Here is a 26,337-nt window from a genome sequence, read left to right as displayed (position 1 = left end):
TAAGAGATGACAAACAATCTTATGAGCCGAGAAGAATGGGCCATGTCTATGACGGGGGTCAATGTCTGTTGCCTGCAGAAGGAAAGAATTATGCCCCCCTGAGAAATCCTTGAAGCCATTCAGGGCCGCTCCAAAGAGATGACCCCCACAAAATTATATTAGATAAGGCATTATAAGAAGTCTGGTCAGCAGACCAGCATTTCAGCAAAAACAACACGCCGAAAGACCGCTGCTAATACATCCAGCCTAAGTGAGCCACAGAAAAAAGGGGAATCACAGGAAATAAAATGTAGCCCCTGGACCAACCAGTCCACCACCTCTGCAAAGGCAGGGAAAATGACTCCCACCTCTAGGTCCCAGGCATAAAAGTTCAGCCCACTTGTTCGAGTTTGCGACAACAGGGCAATAGTAAATACTGGCCTAAGTGCCGAACCAGCCATAATGAACATATGCCCGGCTGGAGCCTTCGCCCTCCTATGAGTCGGAGCTGTAAAAAGTGAGGGCTCAACAACCAGGCGTAAGGAAGATTCAGGCAACCTAGAAACTGGTTGTCCATTATAGATGGGACCACCCTCTTGCAAGCAGGGAATCCTCTGAAGGACACCACACAAACCAAAACAAGTGCGATTTGGACAACACCACTGTTTTGCAACATTGTCAAGTAGCAGAAGGGGGGACACCCTTGCTGCCTCAGGGGGCCTGAGGTACTAAAAAAAAAAGGACCAACAACTCCAATGCAGCAACAGCAACTCCATTCGCAAGAAATTCATTTTTTTCCATTATACAGACACAAAACAGGCAGTTGAGGGATTCCGACTGCGATCCCGCAAGGGGACCCCGACCCAGGGCCACGAATAAACCACCTACTAGACCCCGTGAAAAAAACAAAAAGGGGGGGGTTGCCCTCTGAGCCCCTTCATAGAGGCCCGCATGAAAATAAATTGCCCCCTTAAAGGGAACCACCTGCTATGACAGGAAGCCAAGGTATCCAAATGGTTTGCAGCACAAATGCCCTACGCAATAATGGCGGCATGCTGTCATTAAAAAGGTGACCACCCCCACTTCCAAGGAATGCCACAAGCTGGCTTCATGGCCTAGTAGGCTGCAGCCTAAATTTTTGTGAAGGCCCAGCCACACAGATCCCATCCAAAGGAAGGCGGGTGGCTACAGGACACTCACAGGGGCCGCCCACTCGACCGTGAGCTGTGGCCTAAATTTCAGGGACAACGGGGGAGAGGGCGGATGCTTCAGCCACCCTTAATGGGGCCTCCAACACAGCATGTAGTAAAGATATATACTCCAATAGGTGTATATCCCTCGCGCCTATGGATGTCCTATCTGGGGATGGGTGGGTTAAATAAATAAAATAAGGTGGGTAAGGGGTAGTGAAAGCAGCTGCTATAGGATAGAAAAATTAGTTAAAAATTGAAAACCCCAAAAACTAGTGGGATTAATATAGCGCTGGCTAATAATCATTCAGGGGTGAGCAATTACTTGTTCATACCCTGGATAAATGGATTTTTGTAAGAACTTACCGTAAAATCCTTTTCTCTTAAGCTCATTGACAGACGTAGTCTTCTTGATTCTCAAGAGCTGGGTTATGTTGTCTCCGCAGGAGTAGGACTAGGCAGAATGACAAAACGTTCTGGCTCCACCCTAGGGGGCAGTCCCTGAGGGTATATCCTCCCTCTCTCTGCTACAGGGAATCAGTTCTGTTTAAAGCAGTACAGAGAAATTAACCCAACCCAACTCAATGATAGAGGGGCGGGTACTACGTCTGTCAATGAGCTTAAGAGAAAAGGATTTTACGGTAAGTTCTTACAAAAATCCATTTTTCTCTATCGCTCATTGACAGACGTAGTCTTCTTGATTCTCAAGAGCTGGGACATCCAGAAGCAGTGCCACAAATGAGGGGTGGGATTGACAAAATCAAATCCAATCTAGTAGGCCCAACCGGTGCCAAACTAGAAGTTTTAAAGGCTCATTATAAACAAAGAATGAGACTAAAGAAAAAATTTTCCAACGGAAAAAAACCCTCGAGGTAGACCACTGGTCTCCTCAAATTGCGGCCTGCAAAACCTTGCGGCCAAATGAGGCATCAGACGATGCCATTACATCAACTTTATAATGTTTTGAGAAGGTATGCACCGACGACCAGGTAGCCGCCTTGCACACCTGGACCACTGACGCCTGATGGCGAAAGGCCCATGACGCACTAAGTGCCCGAGTGGAGTGCGCCTTAACAGGGAACGGGGGCTCCCGACCCTTAATAGAATAAGCCTGCACTACCGTCTGTCTGATCCATCTGGAAATGGTCGCGGCAGATGCAGGCAACCCCTTTTTGGGTCCATCTGGGATCACAAAAAGTGAATCCGTCTTGCGAAACGAGTCTGTCGTTTTCAAGTATACCCTGATCGCCCGGACCACATCCAAGGAGTGCAAAGCAAATTCCCGAGGATGACTGGGCTTAGGACACAGGGAAGGTAATACAATTTCTTCATTCAGATGAAATTCTGAAACTACTTTTGGTAGGAAGGATGGATTCGGACGAAGAACCACCTTATCTCTATGAACCACCAGATATGGTGAACGACAAGATAATGCGGCCAGTTCTGACACCCTGCGTGCAGAAGTAATAGCCACCAAGAAGGCCACCTTCTGGGACAACGTGGGTAGAGGAATCTCCCTAATATCTTCAAAGGGAGGTTTCTGAAGAACCGACAACACTAAATTAAGATCCCAGGGGGGTAACGGCGCGTGCACTGGCGGAGCCAGATGTCGCACCCCCTGGATGAAATTCCGCACCAAGGAATGAGTAGCCAAAGGCTTCTGAAAGAAGATGGCTAATGCTGAGACCTGACCCTTGATAGTACTCAAGGCCAGTTTCTGCTCAACCCCTTGTTGCAGAAAAGCCAATATTCGACTAATCGAATAAGACCGAGGACGGAACCCCAAAGGTTCACACCATGCAATGTAGGACTTCCATGTGCGATGATAAATCTTTCTGGAAGTCGCTTTCCTTGCTTCAACTAGAGTAGGAATAACTGAAGCTGACAAACCTTTGTCCTTCAGCACCTGGGTCTCAATAGCCAGGCCGTTAAAGCCAGCGATCGTAAAGCAGGATGGAAGATCGGTCCCTGAGACAGTAGATCCTCTCTGAGAGGAAGTCTCCACGGGACGTCCGCCACCAGTCTGACCATGTCGGCGTACCAAGCTCGACGAGGCCAGTCCGGAGCTACCAGGATTACTGGGATTCCTTCCTCCTCTACCCTGCGAAGAAGTCTTGGCAGTAACGCGAGAGGAGGGAAGGCATATATTAGCTGGTATTGCCCCCACGGGGCGATCAGTGCGTCTGCGGTTTCTGCTAGAGGATCGCGGGAGCGAGCCACGAATCTCTGAACTTTCCTGTTGAATCGTGATGCCAACAGATCCACATCCGGGGTGCCCCACCGTAGGCACAACTGGTGGAAAACGTCTGGATGGAGGGACCATTCCCCCTGATCCAGGGTCTGACGGCTGAGATAATCTGCCTGCCAATTCTCCACCCCCGGAATGAACACCGCAGAGATTGCTGGAACAAATCGTTCCGCCCAGCGAAGAATGCAAGCCACTTCTTTGGCCGCTCGGACACTCTTGGTGCCCCCCTGGTGATTGACATAAGCCACGGCCGTGGCATTGTCCGACTGGATCCGAACCGGGCTGCCCTGGAGCTGCTCGGTCCAGTGAATCGGACAAAGTCTGATCGCTCTCAGTTCCAATACATTTATCGGTAATCTGGATTCTTCCGGGGACCAAAGTCCCTGGGCAGATAATTGACCGAGAATTCCTCCCCATCCGGATAGACTGGCATCCGTGGTCACTATCGTCCAATATATTGGCAGAAATGACTTTCCCTGGCTGAGCATTGGAGACCGAAGCCACCAAACCAGAGACTCTCTGGTCTGTTTGCTCAATCGTATCTGATTGTCCAGGGATTCCGGATTCCGATTCCATCTGAGGAGAATCTCTTGCTGAAGAATTCGGGTATGGGACTGGGCAAATGGGACTGCTTCGAAGGAAGCCACCATCAACCCCAGAACCCTCATGCAAGTCCGAAGGGAAGACCAGTTGTTGGACAGTAACAACTGGACTGCTGATTGAATCTTTCGAAGTTTCCCTACCGGAAGAAACACTCTTGTCCTGACTGTGTCTAGAATTAGACCCAGATATTCGAGCCTCTGGGTGGGAACCAGAAAAGGACTTTTGCTGGTTCACCAGCCACCCGAATTCCTGTAAAGAAATCATAGTAATTTCTATGTTTTGTAGCAAGGTCTGAGGAGACTCTGCATGAAGCAGAAGATCGTCTAGGTAACCTAGAATCGATATACCTCTTTGGCGCAGAAGTGCCAACATTGGGGCCAACACTTTTGTGAAGACCCGCGGAGCCGTGGCGAGACCGAAAGGTAACGCCACAAACTGATAGTGGTTCTCCTCTACGGAAAAGCGTAGAAAACGCTGATGTCCTGCGAAAATGGGAATGTGAAGATAGGCGTCCTTGATGTCTATGGACGCTAGGACATCCCCTGGATGCAGGAAGGCTGCTACCGTGCGAATGGACTCCATTCTGAATCTTCTTATGTTGACGAAAGAATTGAGTGCTCTTAAGTCCAGAATTGGACGCACTTTGCCCTCTTTCCTGGGTATTGTAAACAGGTTTGAATAAAACCCTTGAAACCGTTCTGTCCAAGGAACGTGGACTACCACTCCTTGTTGTAGTAGATCTGTGACTGCTCTCGGCAGATCTTCTAGACGATCCGGAGATAGTCGGATATTGGAAGGGAAGAATCGCGCCGGTGGGAGAGATCGAAACTCGATCTTGTACCCTGACTTTATGACTTCGCAAACCCATTTGTCCGGGATTCTGGAAAGCCATGGATCCGGGAACCGGCGAAGACGTCCCCCCACCCCAGTTATGGGTGGGGGCGCACCTTCAGGCTTTGGATGGTTTATCTTCAGGTCTGGAGGGGGCGGGCTTTTGCTTGCCCGACCAACGACCCCTGATGCCTCCTGTAGGAACCTTGGAGGACTTCGTTTTTTCACCCGCTGGACGAAAAAACCTCTTGTGAGCAGAAAAAGAAGGCCCTCGTCTTTGACGAGTTCCTCTACCTTTAAAATTTTGCGGTAAAAAGGTGCTTTTTCCACCGGTGAGATCCTTAATGATCTCATCTAAGTTGGCTCCAAATAGACGTTCTCCTGAAAAGGGGATATTAGCCAATGCTTTTTTGGAACCTTGGTCGGCTATCCAACCTTTTAGCCACAGTGTACGCCTGAGAACCACTGCTGAGACTGATGCTCGCGCCATTAATGGAGTGGCGTCTAACGCCGCATCACATACAAACTGTAACCCCTGTATCATTTGCTCCAACAAATCTGATACCGCCTGAGGGACTTCTTCTAAGTCCCGGCGTAACCACTTGGTCCATTCAGTTACAGCCTGCGAAACCAGACCAATAGCAATTATTGGCCTGAAAGCTGATCCAATCAAGGAAAACATGGTGCGAGACATAGCTTCTATCTTGCGATCCACTGGATCTTTAAAAGACGGAGCGTCTTCTAAAGGAATAACCGTGGCTTTATTCAATCTAGCAATTGGTGAATCCACCACAGGTGGTTCTGTCCATTTCTTAATAAGGGTTTCCTCAAACGGATAACGCCTGTCAATGCGTTTGGAAATATTAAAAGTGCGTTTTGGCAGACGCCATTCTTCATCGATTGGATTGCCAAAACATTTGGGCAATGGAAAAACCTTTGCCACTTTGATGCGCTTTTTAGTCCCAAAAGGGATCTCAGTTTCAGCTATTTCTGATGGAATACCCTGTAACCTTAAAGTCTCTTGAACAGATACAATGAGTGCGTTTACCAACGCTTCCTCTCGGGCTATGGCAGATGCCGAAACATCCTCCTCACTGTCTGAAGAGACAGGACCCGAGACACCAATACCAGATGAAGTACCTGCAACTGCAGAAATAGGCTCAGAGTCTGAATCCGAGGTTTCAGATAATAAGGGGTTAGGCGGGGGTCGCTTTCTTGCGCCCTGTCCCTGACAAGCCACTTCCACCCGGGACACAAAAGTTTCCATAATGGCTGACAAAGATTCAATTGTCAATGGGGTGCTGGAGGATCCCGCAGACCCCTCGAGGGGATCCGGAGGAGATACATGAGTGGCAGGGTCCATGTTAATACAGGACACTTTTGCCAGCAATAAACAAAAAAACTTTTTTTTTTTTTTTTTAATTTTTTTTTTTTGTGTGTCTCCCCCTAGCGCAATAGCGCCCCTCAGAGTACCTGCTTCTCGATCCCAGAGAGAGAGAGAGGGACCCCCAAGGCTCACCAACCGATGCAGTGCAGTTTCCAACAAACTGCAGCCAGCGTCTGTCTTACACAGACTGGAAGGAGCTGTTTGCTTTTTCCCGGGCAGAAGGCGTGGCTCCGCCCCCTGTGTACGCCTTCCGGCGTTCCCAGCCCTCCACGAGGAAGCTGGGCTCACAAAACATGGCCGCCCCCATAGAAGAGACATAAGACTCCAAAAACATGGCGGCCGGCGTGACCTGAGGACATACATGCATTCGGTCTACGGAAAAATGGCGGCGGACCGCCGATATCGTCTTCCCAGCACATCCACCTGCACTCTGCTGAGAGGTGACATATGGATCTACAGAGATACACTGCACATAAGGTAGGATTATACCTCCTATGTTTGCTGTAATGTTACAGTCTGCTGGGTAGAGTGTTAGCTCTTGAACCAAGTCCACTTCCCACAAACACATGCTGTATTACAAGGGGGACTTGTAAGTGTCAGATATATACTGACCATATATGGAGGGGCCCATAATATATACTGCCTCATAAATGAGGAAAAAAGGGAACGTTTTACTCACCATACCGAACCGACAGGCACCCTCTCTTCATAATACCCTCTCCACCGAGGTGGGGGTTTGTGGACGCCTCGACTCTCTGGTCCTGGCGTCCAAGCGAGCTTTTAACTCGCAAAGTCAGTCCCTTTACTGGGACTCCGTCGCGGCCGACTCAGCGCACTGGTCTGCACGCGCTTTTAGGCAGAAACCGGGGTGACCACTGGATCTCACATCCAGCCCGTCGCCCGGCCCCGCATACTTACTTGAATATGTCGCGGCCGACCAAGCGCAATGCCTGGTCTGCACGCGCTCGTAGGCCGGCTGGGGTGACCACAAGTGTCGCCCAGTCCGGCATTTTTGCTTGAAGATCTCACAGGAAAAAAACACTGGAGAAAACTACCTAAAAATGTCTTTTTCTTAAAGAAAAAAAGTCTTGCCAGGACCAAAAGATCCCAGCAAGGAACTTAGGTCCTTACTCCTGACTAGACAGAAAAAAACTGATTCCCTGTAGCAGAGAGAGGGAGGATATACCCTCAGGGACTGCCCCCTAGGGTGGAGCCAGAACGTTTTGTCATTCTGCCTAGTCCTACTCCTGCGGAGACAACATAACCCAGCTCTTGAGAATCAAGAAGACTACGTCTGTCAATGAGCGATAGAGAAAATAAAATTGGCAATCAAGTGGTATAAAAAAATATAAATATAAATATATAACTGTGTATAGGTCACACAGCTAAGTGGTAGTAAGACCCCGTTCACACTGGGGCGATCCGACTTGCTGGGGCGACCTCACAGGTCGCGGTGCGCAGCTCGCACCGCGACCTCGGAGCGGCCGGCACGGACTTCATAACATTGAAGTCAATGCATGTCGCTCCGGGTCGCCCCAAAGAAGCTCGGGACCCTTTTTCTAAGACTTGTGTCGCTCCTATTAGAACGGGTCCACAGCTTCTCTATGGCAGGCGACCTACGGCGACCTGTCAGGCGACCAGGTCGCCCCAGTGTGAACGGGGTCTAAACCAGTGAGGTTTACAGTTAGTATACATAAATAGAAATACGCACGCTGCACACTCTGGGAAGCCTGGTGGAGCGCAAGCCAGTAGTCACCACTCTCCATTCACAGGCAACATCCGCAGCAGCCGATTTTAAACTTTTTTGTACTATTCATTAGCACTATTCAATAAAAGCTACTTTTTAATGGTACTGCACTATTGGAGCACTTTTATTTTTCCCTAAATATCCAACCTGGAGGATCGATTATACCCAAGGGAGCGATCCCAGACCACAGGGAACTACAAGGCCCAGCAGTCACCTCCCAGGCTCAGGAAGCCACAAGCCCAAAAGGTCTTTCTACCATAAGGTATTTAAGACCCACTACCTCTGGTGAGTGCAAACCCCCATTATTTCAAGTCACGCCCAACTTACCAGCAGTTGGACTACTGGAGGACCCAACACTAAGCACTTGCACTTTCCTTTACCTGGCACTGAAAATTTCTACCCATGCACAAAGTCACTTATGAACTGTTTATTGGGACATTTTTTGCACTAATTTTGGCACTATTTCTGCACTTTATGTTAACCAAAGTATTTAAGGTTGATGTGTATTTCTATTTATGTATACTAACTGTGAACATCACTGGTTTACTACCACTTAGCTGTGTGACCTATACACAAAGTTATATATTTATATTTTTTTATACCACTTGATTGCCAATTTTATTATCCAGGGTATGAACAAGTAATTGCTCACCCCTGAACGATTATTAGCAAGCGCTATATTAATCCCACTAGTTTTTGGGGTTTTCAATTTTTCACTCCAACACAGCATGCAGCAAAGCTGCGGCCTAAATTTTCGGCCGGGCCCAGCTGCATGCGGCGTGGACCCATGGATGTGAGCCCATCTACTACCCCAGCCCAACACAACAATCGGGAGCCCTTAGGACCCCCTTGACCAGGTCACTAACCCCCAGGGTGGTGACGGACCCTGTTGTAACCCCCAGTGTGCACACGGAGAGAATAGTTTGCAGCAACCCCAAAGGAAGCCCCGCTTCATAGCACATGGCAAAAGCCAGCTTGGGGGGGGGGTGTACAGAAGACCCACGGTGACCCTTGAGGGGCTGGGGAAAAGGGGAACCCGCCGGGCATCCCACCGCCCCAGGCAGGGGCCCTTATCCACCCGAAAATCCGCAAGGGGGGATGATTACTTGCCATACCGTGGAACCGGGTGGGCACCGCTCCGGACAGAACACTTCTCCACCTGAATGGGGGTGCTGTCAGCCAGGAGGAATGTTGCAACTCAGGCCGCAACCAGGACGTATGGGTCCTCGCAAGATGTTTAACTCGCAGGCCAGCCCCCGTCCAGTGGGGCAATATCGCAGCCTATTTAGTGTGGAGCTGAGGCCTGCATGCGTTCGCTGGCCGGACTGGGGAGACCTTCAGGATCTAGAATATCCAGTCTGTCGCCCAGTACAGCAGTTGATTGTAGTTCTCAGGAACAGAAAATGATAAAAAGGAAAAATTCTATTTAAAAAAGAAAAAAATGCAAGGACCAGAGATCCCAGCAAGGAACAGGTCCTTACTCCTGACTAGGCAGAAAAAAAAAAAACTGAATGCCTATAGCAGTGTCCTACTCCTGTAGGGGGCAGCATAACCCAATGGTTAAGATTCTGGAGCTGTATCCGTCAATAAACGAAAGAGAAATGGATTTTACAGCAAGTATGGGGGGGGGGGGGGGGGGGACAATTTCGACTTGCTTTAAATTCCATATGTGGCAGTAGAGTACAGGACACGGGCAAAGTATTCACAGACCCTGGGTTATAGGCTTGTACCTTAAGGCAATTGGACACTAGAAAAGAGGGCCACCATCAGGTGGGGAGACAACCCATACACATGTAGGGGTCCTGGGCATCCCGGTGGGCCCAGCCCCCAACCGGGGTGACCAAGTTGTTGCTGCCAGGGGCAGTCTGACTATTTGGGCACTTAAGGACACAAACTGTCCATAAAAATCCTGAGTGCTTGACCCATATGGTCTACTCACAATGTGAGTCTTCTGAGAAGACAGCACAGCCCCAGGTGTGACGCCAATGACTCTGGACAAAGTTCTGCCGATAACTTACACAGCCCACTCGGATTTGGAAAGCATTACAATGCAGAACTCTTTGCAGGCTAACACCTGCAATCATCCAGCCCAGCCGGGTTAGGGTACAGCATTCCAAAATCAGGCACAGTAAAGGCTGACCCGGATAGCTGCATAAAGAGACCATCTCAGTAGCAATGTCACAGGAATCTTGACGGAAGAAAAAAAATTGTTCTGTAGGCAGCAGTAAAACCCACCTATAACTACATTTCGCTGTTCAAAAAAAAAAAAAAAATTACCTACTCTGTCAAATGGGATTTTTGACTCATGATAAAATCCATTTTGCTGATGTTCATTGATGGACACAGCTTTTGATCTTATTAACCAATGGGTTATACCACCCCCTACAGGAGTAGGACATTAGGCAGAAAAAAAAAAAAAAGTCTGGCTATGCCTATGGGCAGTCCCCCAGGGGGGGGTATACTCCCTCTCTCTGATATAGTCGATCTCTTTGAAATGAAAGCACAGTCAAGGCCATTTTAGAAAGTCTGGTCCGCAGACCAGCATTTGAGCCAAAAGAAACGTTGAAGGACCACCGCCGAAATAGAGAGCCAAGCCACTAGGGGAGCTGCATGCAAAGTGGCATCACAGATAAACTGCAGCCCCTAGACCAGCTGGTCTGCCAGCTAAGCAAAGGCAGGGGAGAGCTACCTCACCCCGCCTCCAGGTCACGGCATAAAAGCTTAGCCCACTCAGTCAGAGTCTTAGGCACAAGGGCAATAGTGAATATTGGCAAGGGACTCTTCAACCGGAATCATGGTTGCCTTGCTTAATTTGGAAATGGGAGGGTCCACCACCGGTGGAACAGTCCACTTCTTAGGAAGAAACCCCTCATAGGGGTATCGCCTAGCAACTTGCTTAGGGATCTCAAGGGGACAATTTGGTCGCCCCCACTCTTCAGTGACAATTCTGTCAAAATAGGAAGGGAAAGGGAACTCCTTTGCCACTCTGGGTGGCTCATGAGTGCCAAAGGGAACCTGCGCCTCCATTGCAGCCGCATCCTCCCAACGCTCTGGCAGCACCACCCAGTTGCCAGTCACAGAGCACCAATCGATTCTCGAGAGAGAGGACCCCACCAGACTCACCACCCAGCAGAAACCAGGAGAATCTGCACTGCACGAGCAGCGTTTAGGAAACAAAAATGTCCAGGTGTCAGGACAAGGGGATGAGCAAGGGCTCCCACCACTGAAATCGCCACCCAGAGGGCTCCACTAACATAGCCGCCGCTATTTTCAATGGCAAACCAACACAAAATGCCCGCTGGACTACACAAACATGGCCGCTGTGCATTGAAGCACGCAGGCTACAAGAAAATGGCGGCACCACAAGGCTTCCAGGGATCCAGGAGGGATCAGTAGGCCTCAAGGATAGGCCCAGGCAGGATGGAGGGCCCTGGTAAAAGACCCCACCAGATACGACCCCTCCTCATAGCCGATCGTCCAGTCGCTGCCCCCAACCCCCCCGGCATAGCACCCTGCCCCCACCCCAGGAGGTGGCCAGACCACCCACACAGCCCCAGCCTAAGTAGGGGGGGAAGGGGGTAGGATGGGGGGGGGTGGACAGATAAAGGGGGGTGCATGACAGGAAGGAGGGGAACCCGAGGGTCCGACCGTTCCACGTCCACCCCAAAACCCTCCAGGGGGAGAGGGGGGACAGCTACTCACCATACCAGGAACCAGACAGGCACCATTCCAAACAGAACCCCTCGCCATCAGAATGGGGAGGCTGTCGGCCAGGAGGAACGCTGTGACCCGGGCCGAGACCCGGTCGTATGCGACCTCGCAAGGCCAGTCTCTGTTCGGTGGGGCTATGTCGCGGCCGACCTAGTCTGCGCACACTAGCTGGCCAGACTGGGGTGACCACTGGATCTAGATTATCCAGCCCGTCGCCCAGTTCGGCAGTTGATTGTAGATCTTACAGGAAAAAAAAAAAAAGGAGAAAAAAATTGTCTAAAAAGAAGAAAATTGCCAGGACCAGAGATCCCAGCAAGGAACTAGGTCCTTACACCTGACTAGGCAGAAAAAAAAAAACTGAGTATCTATAGCAGAGAGAGGGAGTATACCCCCTGGGACTGCCCATAGGTGTAGCCAGACTTTTTCTGCCTAGTGTCCTACTCCTGTAGGGGGCAGTATAACCCAATGGTTAAGATGATCAGGAGCTGTGTCAGTCAATGAACAAAAGAGAAAATGAGATTTCAGTTAAAGTAGATCTATACCTAAAGACTTTAGTTGCATATGCTTTAACACTTTAATGTAACGAAAGCTGGTCCAAATCAATGATGTGCAGGAAGTGGCTAAAAAATCTGAAAGATATCAGCAGCACTAGCGGTAGAAAAACAGGTGAAAATATAATAAAATTAATATGGCAATCGTTTATAATCCTAATAATAGGATAAAGTTTAATTGGGCATAAAAGATATTACTTGAAGTAGATATTAAGTAATATCTTTTATGCGCAATTAAACTTTCTCAAATGAACTTCACTATGTTGGCTGTCTACTTTTAACCCTCAAAGACCCCTCGCAAAGCGATGCACAGTGACAGAGCGTTAACATCGAACAGGTGGATTAAAGTTTCATCTCACCAGTTTTTAAGCCTCCTCGATTGTGTTCGACCGATATCGGTTTTTAGTTGCCGATACCGATATTTTGGCCATTGCATATCGGTATCGGCCGATGTTGGCTGATATTTTCGTACATTTAAAAAAAAAAAAATTTAATTTTTATCACTTGACAGGTACTCTTGCGGAGGGATCTGGGGGTCTAAAAGACCCCAAAACCCCTCCTCTGCACTTAAACATTCAAAACACCAAGTTTTGCTGTCCTGAATGCTGTCATTTTTTTTAATCTGGCGCCAAGCACCCGGAAGTGATGTCATGACATCACTTCCAGGTTTTTACATGGAGACCCGATCAGAGCTGAATGCGGCTTTGATGGGGCCTTCGGCAGCCATGCAGGCTGGTTGCCCGGGTCTCCCTGTGGGAGAAAGACAGCCGACCATCGGCTATGGACGCTGGTATCGGGGGTGATGCCTCTGGCTGCAGGCATCACTCCGGTACAAGCACTTTCCCGAAATATTGGCAATATCGGTCACCTAGCTGATATATTGGCTTTGCCGATAAACGGTCGATCACTACTCCTTGACCCTCAGACTGAAAAGCTGAGGGTCCATTGATTCTGGTGAATAGGGATTCAGGAGGGGAGTGAAACACCCTGCACCGCCTGATTGGTTTTAAGCACTCCAGCACTTTTACCTATAAGCACTTTACACATTTTTTGTACATTTGGGAGCACTATTGCTATTTCTAGCACTTTATTGTTACATATTTTGCACATGAACATCTTACTATATAATTTTATGATTGTTATAATTTTTGCAAGTTCTGTGTTATTGTTAGTATTTGAGTTTTTTTTTATACTTGGTGGACAAAAGCTGCACATTTTATTACTCTAATTATATGCTTATACCTAGCGCAGGTTTTTTAATGTTTTGATTGTTTATAATAAACAGCACTAAGTAGTCCAGTTTAGATTTACTTAAATAACTGTGTTAATCACCTATCATTAGATAGTGTTATGGATCACAAATGTCATGCATGGAAAGTATTAGATTTTAGGGTTGTATGTCACCAACAATAATATATCCGAATCTGTACACAGGTCAAGTTCAAACTGCTAAATGTAAGCATAATGCTACAAGTTAAAATAAGGCAGCTAGACACATAGGTTTTCTAGAAATAGAAGGCTTCTTACATACCGATGTACACCAGTTACACTTTCTTCCACAATGCCCTTAATCTTCTTAAACATGTTAGGATACTTCTTGTATATCCAGTGTGTCAAATCCCCACCATCATCCAGTATCTGCAAAGACAGCCAAACTCTGAAACTGGAGATCTTTTAAAAGCATTTTAATAAAAAGAAAAAAAATAAATAAATCGCAGTATCCGAAACTTTAAAATAAAATGTTGTTCAGCAGTATAGAGTTCCATTAATGCAAAACTGGTCTTACTAGGACCGATGAGTTATCCCTGCCATGGATGGCATTTACTTACACAATTATGTTCTGCATCTACTGAGGTATTGACAAGACCGTGACACGGTGGGCAGACAGGACTTGTAGTTTTTGTCATTTACAGATCTATAAATGAATGAAATGGCTGTGCGGGCCGCACTTATTTCAAATATAACAGCTGCTGTGGGGAAAAGGAACCCCCACCCGCTGTCACAGGAAACGCAGGAACTCAGGGGGTGAGTGGGGTAATGAACATGTTACGCGGTAAATATGAGTGTAACATGTTCAAAAGGTGAACCTATTCTTTGAAATCTTCCAGATTATAAAACTATATTTTCTGATAGAGGAGGCCCCCGTAGAATAAAAGATGGTAGTTGCAAATGTTTATGTCGTATGATTAGTGCGCAACTGTTTTTAAAATCTATTTTTTTTTCGGGAAGAAAAAAAAAAATACAGTATAATGAATTTTAGTGCACACAAATTAATCCTCATTTTTTTCCCCCAAAATAAAAGATGAGGCAGAGTAGTGCACATATCAAATCTGTCCAGCCACAAAACTGCAGGCGCCTGTTAAGTGGCGAACAAATACAGTACACAAAATGATCAATAGGCGACGCTTTAAATATCCTTATTGTTCACCAGTTTGGAGTAAACCATAAAAATGATGTCCCTAGAATTATTGCTCACAAGCCAAAATTCATAGCGAACTATAACATGCGTGCGTGCAATATGACAGAGTTGTTTAATTTTTTTTTTATTGAACATTAAACATTTTTTTTTTACCTTTTTCCCTTCACATCACTTTATTGCTATCACCAGAGGGCTAAGAAGCATTGGACAGGTCACAGGTCATCCTTATGGCGATATCAGAGGTCTATTAGACCCCTAAGGTCTCCTGTGGCTTTTGTTACAGCCAACCAAGCACAGGAGTGTACTCGATGAGCTGTGCACCCAGCTCTAAAGCTCAGAATCAGAAGTGCTCAAAGCCGAAGACAGAAGTTTGGGGCAGCACACACTAGCCCTGTACAACTGCACAACCATCCAGATCACGTTTACTGAAAGGCCCAGAGCATGCCAAAAAAAAAAAAAAAACGTTTTGTTTTCCTGTTAAAATAATCATTAAAATGCTACGGCACATCTCCCGACTCTGAAAGTACCCAATCCAAAGTATCCAGGCAACACTGTGCCAATTCTACTTGGCAGGCCACTAGCTGCTCACACTGCCTAGCTGTATGCTACAGGTCAGTGAAAGTTCATCAGTTCTTTCTTTCTGGCCATTGTGGACCGATCAGGATGATCGATGATCTTCTGTTTCAAAGCAAACAGTAGCACCCGGAGTATGGGAGAACTGTAAACCCCATCAAAACTCCCTAGGGTCTGTTTTCTAGGCAAGAAATGGTCCTGGCTACTTGAAAGCCTACTTAGATTTTGAGCAACCAATTGAGGATTCTTTGACATTTAAATCATATCCTGAAAGGCAATATTTGTAGGCAGTGATGGATGTGATAATGTTTGATAAAATTAGTAAGGGGTAAAATGAAAACAAGCAGTATCTCTGTATGCTCCTGGGAATAGTGGGCAATGTCTCCAAACAAGTAAAAAAATCTTTGAACTAATATCACCTAGCAAACACATATGCATCATGAAGTTTTTTTCAGTTCCCAAAAAAAAAAAAAAAAACAGATGCCCCCCATCCACACTAGGCAAATCAGCATTGATGGCTATTGAGTTTTAACACTGGCAGAATACAGTAGTGGGAGCTGCCACATGTGACTGGAGTCACTGTTTGGCTGAGAAAAAGCCACCTAGCTCCTTCAATTTTCAAAAAAGAATGTTGGGTGGGAGCTAACAGGGTCCCCCAATGCTTGACTTTTGAAACACTAAGCTGGTAGGCTATGTCCTTTTATACCTGAAAGCATTTCTATTTTAAATTTCCAGTTCTAACGCCAATTCTCAAAAATTCGATTTTGACTTACCGGAAAATCAATTTCTCTGATGTTCAATGACTAGCACAGCTTCTGATATTTTAAACCATTGGGTTATACTGCCCTTTACAGGAGTAGGACAAAAGGCAGAAAAAAAGTCTACACCTATGGGCAGTCCCAGGGGAGTATACTCCCCATCTCTGCTATAGGTACTCAGTTTTGTTACAAGCAGTGTCACAGAAAATCCAACTTCACAGAGGGGTGGGTGCTGTGTCTGTCAATGAACATCAGAGAAAAGGATTTTACGGTAAGTCAAAAATCCCATTTTCTCTTTCGTTCATTGACAGACACAGCTCCTGATATTCTTAACCATTGGGACGTCCCGAAGCAGTGTTAAACATGAGGGGTGGGAAGAGCAAAAAATTCCCAAGGCTAAAAACAGTAGCCAACCAGGAAACAGGGGCTCAACCAAAACAACTGGAGCCCACCTGAAAAAAAATACACCCACAAAGAGGACCATGTCCTTTAACAGAAACCTGCAACACCTTGCGGCTAAAAGAGGCATCCGCAGATGCCAACACATCCACTTTATAGAGCTTTGTGAAAGTATGCACCGACAACCAGGTGGCCGCCTTGCAAACCTGTGTCACCGACGCCTGATGACAGAAGGCCCAGGAAGCACTGAGCACCCAAGTAGAGTGCGCCTTGAAAGGAGGAACCTGACCCCTGATGGAATAGGCCTGAATCACTATCTGATCCATCTGGGAATGGTCACAGAGGAACAACCCTGTCCTTAAGCACAAATAGTCTGAATTCCTAAAAGACTCCATAGCTGCCAAGTACACCCTAATTGCCCGAACCACATTCAAGGCATGCAAGTCAATTTCCTTAGGATGTTTTGGCCTGGGACACAGGGAAGCCAACACAATGTCTTCATTTAAATGGAATCAGAGACAACCTTTGGAAGGAATGACCAACAGGGGCGAAGAACCACCTTATCTCTGAACCACCAAGTAAGGTGAACGACAGGGGATAACACTGCCAGTCAACACAATGTCTTCATTCCCACCTTCTGAAACAGCGTAAACAAGGGAATCTCCCAAAGATTCTCAAAGGTAAACTTCTGGAGGACCGAAAGCACCAAATTGAGGTTCCAAGTCGGCAAAGGAGATCACAATGGAACCAAATGGCAAACACCCTGAAAGGTATAAACCAGGGAGTGTGTGGCCAAGGGCCGTTGAAAGAAAACCAACAAAGTCGACACCTGGCCTTTGATGGTACTCAAGGGCAATTTCTGGTCAACCCCCCCCCCCATGCAGGGAGGTCAAGATCCAAGCCACCGAGAAGGAGCGAGGATGAACCCCAAGGGACTGTACATCTTTCACGTATGATGGTAGATCTTCCTAGAAGTAGATTTTCTAGCTTTTAACAGCGTTGGAATCACTGATTCAGACCAACACCTATCCTTCAGTACCTGGCTTTCAACAGCCAAGTCGTCAAAGCCAGCGATTGTAAAGCAGGGTGGAACATTGGCCCTTGGAACAGCAGATGTTCCATGAGAGAAAGCTTCCAAGGAACATCGGCAACCAGCAGCACCAGATCGGCGTACCAAGCCTGGCGAGGCCTGACCAGAATCCCTTCTGCCTTGATCCTGCGTAGAAGTCTTGGTAGAAGCTCGAGATGAGGGAAGGCGTAAATCAGGTGATACTGACCCCACAGGGCTACTAGCCTCTGCATCTTTTTGTTGAGACAAAACACCAACAGATTCACCTCGGGGGTGCCCCATCGGAGACAACTGTCTGGATGAAGAGAATATTCTCCCTAGTCTAACGCCTGCCGATTGAGGTAATCTTCCTGCCAGTTTTCCACTCCGGGAATGTGCACGATGGAAAGGGCTGGAACATTCTGCCCACCTGAGAATGCCGGCTACCTCCAGAGCCGCCAGGACACTTCTTGTGCCCCCCTTGGTGATTGACATAAGCCAGGGCTATGGCAGTGTGATTGAATACGCACTGGACATCCTTGGAGATGATCCACCCAATGTTTCAAGCAGTCTGATCGCTCGGAGCTCCAGAATATTGATCGGTAGTCTGGACTCCTCCAGGGTTCAGACCCCCCTGAGCATAATTTCTGTTGAGAACTCCTCCCACCCCAAGAGGCTGGCATCCATGGTGACCACCGTCCAATACAAGGGAGGAAGGATTTGCCCTGCCAGAGCGTTGGAGAACGAAGCTACCAGATCAGGGACCCTTTGATGCCCGGCTCAGCTGGATTAGGTTGTCCAGAGACTGCGGAGTCTTGTCCCATTTGATCAGAATCTCCCTTGCAGAGACCTCGTAAGGAACCGTGCAAATGGGACCGCCTCAAAAAGGTAGACACCAAGCCCAGCACTCGCATGCAAGTCCAGAGGAATGATCATCTGCTGGACAGCAGGGGGCAAATTGCAGCCTGCAGTTTCTGGAGTTTGTCCAGAGGAAGGAGTACTCTGAGGCCAAATCCAGTGTCAGGCCCAGATAGTTTTGTGGAAGGAACCAAGGCAGACTTCTGAAGACTCAGAATCCAGCCAAACTTCTTTAGCGTCCGTATTGAGATCTCCAGGTTTTCCACCAGCGTAGTAGGAGACAATGATCGCAAAAGAAAGTAGTCCAAGTAGCCCAGGACCACGATCCCCTGCTGACGTAACAATGCTAGCCCTGGGGCCAATACTTCGTGAAGACCCGAGGAGCAGACGCGAGACCAAAGGGTAACGCCAAAAACTGATAAAGCCCCTCTCCCACGCAAAGCGGAGACATCGCTGGTGACTCACCCATATTGGAATGTGAAGGGAAGCGTCCTTGATGTTGGAGGCAAAAAAACCCCCCTGATGCAGGAAAGCCACCACCATGTGAACAGACCATTCTGAACTTCTGCACCTGCACAAGCAGTTTAGCACCTCAAGGTCCCGGATAGGGCACACCTTGCCTTCCTTTCTGGGGACTGTAAACAGGTTTGAGTAAAACCCCTAAAAACTTTCAGAAGTCAGAACTGGGACATTCACCCCTTGAAGTAAAAGGTCTGTCTATAAGCGGACCAGGGACAGTTGCACATTGGAAGGAAAAAACCTTTTCGGAGCGTACGAACTAAACTCGATCTTGTAGCCAGGCTGTGTGACTTTGTGGACCCACTTGTCTTACCAGGGAAGTCTACGGGTCTGGAACCAGCAAGATGTCCCCCCACCCCAGATATGGGTAAGGGTGCACTTGTCCTTGGGTTTGGAGAAGCCCACTCTTGACTTGCCAGACCAGGTTCGCTTGGATTCTCCAGAAGAGGCCCTGAATGGCTTCAATCCTTTGTTAGCCGATCCTGAGGGACGAAAAAACGTATGAGCCAAGAAGGAGGGCCCACATCTACGATGAGGGTCCTTGCTTTTAGTAGCCTGTGAAAGAAAGGTACTCTTCCCCCCTCTGTGAGACTTTTAATGATGTCATCCAGGGTAGCACCAAACAGGCGATCTCCTTGAAAGGGAAGATCAGATAAGGCCTTTTTAGAAGTCTGGTCTGCAGACCAGCATTTGAACCACAAGACACGCCGTAGGACCACTGCCGAAACACAGAGCAGAGCCACATCCAAAGAGGCATCACAGATAAACTGCAGTCCCTGGACCAGCTGGCCTGCCCGCTCAGCAAAGGCAGGGGGGCTGCTCCCCCTCCAGGTCACAGTGCTACAGCTTAGCTCATTCGTTCAGAGTCTGCGACACCAGGGCAATGGTGAATATTTGCTGAGGCAAACTGCAAAATGGCCGCCGGACTACACAAACATGGCCGCAGTGCATTGCGGTACAAAGACAACAAGAAAATGGCGGCACCACGAGACTCCCAGGAGGGATCCATAGGTCTCAGGCAGGACAGGGGGCCCTGGCAGGAGCCCCCACCAGGTAACCCCCCCAAAGCCGATCAGTGCAACCCCCTCCATCACCAGCATAGCACCCTGCCCCCACCGAGTGAGGTGCCCCAGACCATCGACACAGACCCAGGGGTAGAGGGGCAGCTACTCCCCATGCCAGGAACCAGGCAAGTACCGGTGCAGACAGAACCCCTCGCCATCAAAATAGGGGACTGTTGGCCAGGAGGAATGCTACGACTTGGGGCAAGACCCAGTCGTATGCAATCCCACGAGGCTTTTAACCAGCCAGCCCCCGTCCAGTGGGGCTATGTCACGGCCCAACCTAGCGCGTTCACTCTCCAGACTGGGGTGACCGCTGGATCTTGATTATCCAGCCCGTCGCTCAGTCCGGCAGCTGATTGTAGAGCTCACAGGAAAAACCAGGAGAAAAAAAAACTATCTAAAAGAAAAAGAAAATTGCCAGGACCAGAGATCCAAGCTAGGAACTAGGTCCTTACCTTACTCCTGACTAGGCAGAAAAAAAACTTGAGTACCCACAGGCGTAACCAGACTTTTTCTGACTAGTGTCCTACTCCTGTAGGGGGCAGTATAACCCAATGGTTAAGAATATCAGGAGCTGTGTCCTTCAATGAAGTAAAGAGAAATAGGATTTTCACAAAGGCCTATTTGAAACTGAAAAGCTGTCAGTTTTTCTTTTTCACTCACTGAAAAAAGAATGCTTTAAAATTTGCCTTCTCATGTGCACGTGTCTTACCATGTTGGGTTGCCAGCCTTCCACATTCACACATCGATCAATACACCACCAAAAGTCATCTTCAGATTCTCCCTTCCAAGAGAAAACTGGAACTCCTGGTAAAAGAATCAATTATTGAATACAGGTCCGGTATTAGTTTTACAAAGAAAAAAAAAAAAAGCCCTATAATCATATATAACATGAAAGGTGGCCAGCTCTCTCTCTATGAGTATTAAAACTAGCAATGCGTCCCATGCTAAATGTTTATCTTTATTTTTGCCCACCCGCCTCCCTTTGACAAGTACTAACTGACACTGTACCGTGTTAGCTGTCCCTCTGGTCCTCACTTACTACAAGGGAGCCTACTAGAGTGCCTCCTAATTATAGGATTACTAGGTCAGCTGTCACATGCAAAATGGAGGCTACAATCAGGGTGAAAAAAATGTATTAGCTTGCGCAGAGGCCACCGCAGGCTGTAGATGGCAGTGTGTATCTGTTTAACACCATCATGGTATTATACAGCTATAGTATAAAAAAAAAAAAAAAAGACACTCGGGGGAAAACGTCCAATTATTTAGAGTTCTAATAAAGTTAAAGATAATTTTGGTCAAGGCATCTAGGCTTCAATTAACAGATTCCAGGTTTATGCCTTTGTAACAAATTAAGAGTTTTTTTGACCACAGCGGCGAAAAAAAAAAAGTGCCAGATGGCACATTTTCTCAGAAAATGTCATTCAGGAAATGACATTCATTCAAAAATTAATTGTTTTAAAAAAAGAAGGTTTGCTTTTAACCACTTTAATACAGGGCACTTCCCTCCCTTCCCGCCCAGGCCAATTTTCCCCTTTTAGCGCTGTTGCATTTTGAATGACAATTGCGCGGTCATGCAACACTGTACCTACACCAAATTTATGTCATTTTCCCCCCACAAATAGAGCTTTCTTTCGGTGGTATTTGATCATCTGTGCGATTTTTACTTTTTGCTAAACAAATAAAAAAAGACCGAAAAGTTTAAAAAAAAAAAAAAAAAAAATTGTTTATGTTATACAATTTTGTAAATAAATAATTTTTTTCCTGCACTGATGAGCACTGATGAGACTGCACTGACAGGCACTGATGAGGAGGCACTGATGGGGTGGCACTGATAGGCGGCACTGATAGGCGGCACTGATATGTGGCACTGATAGGTAGCACTGATATGCAGCATTGGTGGGCACTGATAGGCGGCACTGCTGGGCACTGATAGGCGGCATTGATGGGCACTGATAGGTGGCACTGACGGGCACTGATAGGTGGCACTGACGGGCACTGATAGGTGGCACTGACGGGCACTGATAGGTGGCACTGACGGGCACTAATGGGCACTGATAGGCGGCACTGGTGGGCACTGATGGGCACTGATGGGCGGCACTGACGGACGGCACTGACGGACGGCACTGATGGGCACTGATAGGCGGCACCGGTGGGCAATAATGGGCACTGGTGGGCGACACTTAAGGATGGCAATGATGGGCACTTGTGGGCAGCACTGATAGGGAGGGCACTGGTGGGCAGCACTGATGGGGTGGGCAATGGGGGGCTCCCTGAGCCCTGATTGCCATCCCTGGTGGCCATAGTGGGCATCCCTGGGGTCATAGTGGGCATCCCTGGTGGATCTAGTGGCATCCCCCCCCCCCCGAGGGTCTGCACTGGTAATCAATGATCTGATTACCAGTGCCGACCCCCCCCCTGTCAGGGGAGCCGCCGATCGGCGCTCCTTTACTCGTGCCTGTCAGGCACGAACTAAGGAAAGCCGATCAACGGCTGTTCCTATTTACTATGTGACCAGCCGTGATTGGACACGGCTGATCACATGGTAAAGAGCCTCCGTCAGAGGCTCTTTACCGAGATCGGAGATGCAGGGTGTCAGACTGACACCTCGCATCACCGATCGCCGCTCTGCGCGCCCCCGGGGGGCGCCCAGAGCGGAGTTATCCTGCCGCCGTCATATGACGTCCGGTCAGGATAACTCAACCACATTCCCGCCGTCATTTGCCTATAGGGCGGGCGGGAAGTGGTTAAGTACATTTGAATGACATTTATTCAGTCATTGAATGCACAAATAAAAAAAAAAAAAAATAAACAGGGAACAGAGTCAATACATGAGGAACGAAAGGGACTATTTTTTTTCACCTGCTCTGTGCAATGATTTTGAACACAATCCCCCTCTTCTCAGGTCCCCCACCAGTGCTCTTGGTACTTCCCGGTGAGCAACCATAGGAAGCAGCTTCCCATTGTGGCACATGTGGATTAGATGCTGAGCCGGGCTGTCTGCATCCATTGACAGTGTAGCTTGGACCTGTCCCCTTGTTACAGGATTTGATTGAAAGCCAATCTGCCCTGTGAGGGGAGCGCAGAGAGGTGCTGTACTCGAGCACAGCGCTGGATTGGGAAAGGGTTCAGGTAAGGGGGCTGTACACAGATTTGTTACCTTAATGCATAGAATGTATTAAGGTAAAAAAAAAAAAAGTCTAAATGTTACAACCGCTTAAAAGTCCTGGTTTAATATAATCGAGTAACTATTACAATGTTACTTTAAAAACTACAAAAAACAAATTTTAACCCCTTCATGCATCTTCCTGATGGCTGGACATCAAAGCTTATTTTTTGGATGCCACATATATGCATTAAGCAGTTGGCTGGATGTGCATATGTAAGGCCCCTTTCACACATACGGTCAATTCAGTTCATCAGTTCAGTCACGTCAAAATTTATCTGTTTTTGCATCCGTTTTTTCACATCCACTACCAATGCAAAAATGGATGAAAAACAGACCGTTTGTCCGTTTACATCCGTTATTCGTCTGATCTGTTTTTGACGGATGAAAAATAGGGCATTCATCCGTTCCATAAAATGGACATTGACGGAAGCGGATGAAAACGGATGTTAACGGCTGATCATCCGTTGTAATCCGTTTTTACATAGAAATGCATTGATGTCCGTTTGTCATCCGTCAATGGATGGATGAAAAACGGACAAACAGACCGCATGTGTGAAAGGAGCCTAATTGATGTTAACAAAATGAACCAGGCAGAGCAGTTATTGGACCAATATTGTAATCTGTAGCTTTTTTAAATCAATTTGCCGCATTCCTAAATATAAATTTTAACTAAAAAAACTGCTCAACATCATGCCTGTAACAATCACAAATAATTAAAATTCCTACATTAAAAACTCAGCAAACAGCTCTGAATGAATAGTTAAGGATATTGCATTAAAAGGGAGATCATTTCTTTAAGATTGAATAATAAAGTAGAAAACTTTAGTTTTCACTTACCACTCTCAGCCAGAGCAGCAGCCACTTCATTAAGAGTAGAGTAGATATTACAAGCAGCCCATCTACACTGAGCCCCAAGTGCTCCCAACGTCTCAATTAGAACCTGGAGAAAAGCAAAGGTTTTAGAAATGTATCCAAATCACTCAAGCATGTTATTTGTTTACTGACCAATATGAAAATTAGGTTTGGGTTTTGGAACACACAAAAATATAAGTGTAAGAAAAATACATTGAATCCGATCGGCCCATTCCCATCCGTGTGCTGCGTGGTTAAAAAAAAAAAAAAAAGGAGGCATGTCCCAATTTTTGGAGGCTTTCATGTGCTGCGATTGGAGAATGGAATCCTAATAAATTTTAACATCTAAAACTGATCTATATATTTTAAATTTTCAATATTTTCATACTAAAAAGGACAAAATTAAATATCACATTTAGCAACCAACATTTTGTAAGATGTTCTCTCAAAACAAATCAAATAAAAATTAGGTTTTTGGGGTATGTATAGGCATAGAAAACTTTTTTTTTTTTTTTTTTTTTTTTTTTTTTAGAGGAAGATTTGCTTTTTAAACCTTCAAACTGCTGGAACGATTTCTCTGTAAAAACAAGAAGTGATATTGAATTTTTTTTGTTAATAAAAATGATGTTACACTTACATGCTTTGTGCAACAAGAGGAAGGTTTCTTGCATTAAAGGTTAGAATCTTTTGTGTTTAAAGCCACTTTGTGTGCCTCACATTAGTACACACCATAAAAAGGTCACATACTGAAACCAAGCTATTACCAGTTTTAAATATAAAAGTAATATTAACACACATTCTTTTTTGGAACAGTTTCCTAGCCATCAAAGAGTTAAAAGCATGTGTAGCGGTGTAAAGCACACAGTGGTCATGCACATCCCAATACATATGTGTACTGAAAATAGTGGATTGCTCCTTTAGGGGTCTCTGTCACACTAGTGGGCGTAAACCCAGCAGTTAAGTTGCTCTTTTACCGCCCCTAACCGCTACCCACATTAGCTGCAGAGGCAGTGGCCAAGGGTGTACAACATGCCACGACAGGAATTAAATCTTGATGAAAAAACCAGGGCCGACTAATATGGCAGTTGCAATTCTATAGCCAAAGTGGCACCATTGCAGCCCGGGTGAAAAGGGATTTCAATCAAAACTAAGTCTTCGATCTTTCAATATAATTAGAATTATAGGCTAGAAACCTGCTCTCACTAGAGAGGTCATCCATCACCTAAGGACACTAGCAAAAAAACTCAGGATTGCTGGAAGCGAGAGGGTTTAGATTGCCTGTCCCAGCAAATCGATTGCCAGTGTGCTAACCTGAAATGGCAGCTTATAACCCATGGTCAAGACATAAAGGAGCCTGTACTGTACCTTAAAGTGGGTGTCATCTGCACTTTTAATGCATTCCTTTTGACAGAAATACAAAACAAAGTAGAGAACTTCACATGACTAAATGTATGGGCTACATCTAGCAAAAACACCACAATGCAAGCGATCTCTACTGGAAATGCCTATCTACACTACTACCCAGTAATATTCAATTAAATGTCAAGCATTTAAAACCGCAACTAATTATATTAAAAGAAAATATTAAAAACAAGTAGAAATTACTTTCATGAAATTAAAAGATACATGCTTACCGCAGTCTGTGCGGTTATGTGAGTACAACCAACAATCTTGGCTCCTGCCAATGGTTTTTCTCCTTGTGCTCTCTTGCGTAAAGCCATCAGCGCAGGCATCTCTGACAAAGCAAAACAGCACAAAGCTTATAACGGCAAGTGGGAAGCAAAAAAAAAAATAAGATCAAGAGAAGACTCCAGGATTGCACACTCCTCAAGGTGGCCTCTCAAAATCAGAATATACAACCTTATAATTAGGCTGAATTGTAGTGAAAAGTCACTTCTGTGATCAAATCTGGTTTAGTATGTATAAGACTGACACAGGATGACCTGGGTGGTGATAGTATTGGTATAACAATCAGTGGGATTGTAGACCCAGAAATACTGAGACTTTAACACAAGCAAACTATTTTTTTTTTTTATTATACAAAAGAACTCAGAGGAGCACAGCCACAAACCAGTACCCAAGTGCAATGCCAGGAAACCACCGCCACCCTCCATGGCTTTCCCGGGCTCTGCCGTTCCACCAGATCGTCGCCGACCAGCTCTTAGCTACAGTAACCCGGAACTGCGATGACCTTTTTTTGCTTTACCTGGATGAAAAGCATGCCAATTTTAAAAAAAATCAAAAGCATTCGAACACACCGATCTTGGTTTTCTGAATGCTTTTAAGGACAGGAGGAGGGATTTGGGGTCTTCTAGACCCTAGATCTCTCCATAAAGAGTAACTGTCGCATGCCTATTGCTGTATCAACAATGTCTACATTCCTTGCGACAGCAATAAAAGTGAAAAAAAAATTTAACTGTAAAAATGAAAA

General features: G+C 46.6%; 1 protein-coding gene across 1 annotated transcript in view; it reads right to left on the bottom strand.

Annotated features, from left to right (window-relative positions):
* Nucleotides 1–26,337, bottom strand: part of AHCYL2 (adenosylhomocysteinase like 2) — a 205,250-nt gene that overhangs the window by 45,257 nt on the left and 133,656 nt on the right. Inside the window, exons 4-7 of the mRNA XM_082256714.1 lie at nucleotides 25,541–25,641; nucleotides 23,892–23,994; nucleotides 20,598–20,692; nucleotides 13,779–13,885 (exon numbers count right to left, since the gene is read on the bottom strand). Coding sequence (XP_082112840.1) covers nucleotides 13,779–13,885; nucleotides 20,598–20,692; nucleotides 23,892–23,994; nucleotides 25,541–25,641 — 406 coding nt within the window. The remainder of the gene's footprint in view (nucleotides 1–13,778; nucleotides 13,886–20,597; nucleotides 20,693–23,891; nucleotides 23,995–25,540; nucleotides 25,642–26,337) is intronic.

Source organism: Pelophylax lessonae (assembly GCF_965119305.1).
Source record: "Pelophylax lessonae genome assembly, chromosome: 4".
NCBI classification, from domain to species: Eukaryota; Metazoa; Chordata; class Amphibia; order Anura; family Ranidae; genus Pelophylax; species Pelophylax lessonae.
This window is presented reverse-complemented; position numbering and strand designations above follow the sequence as displayed.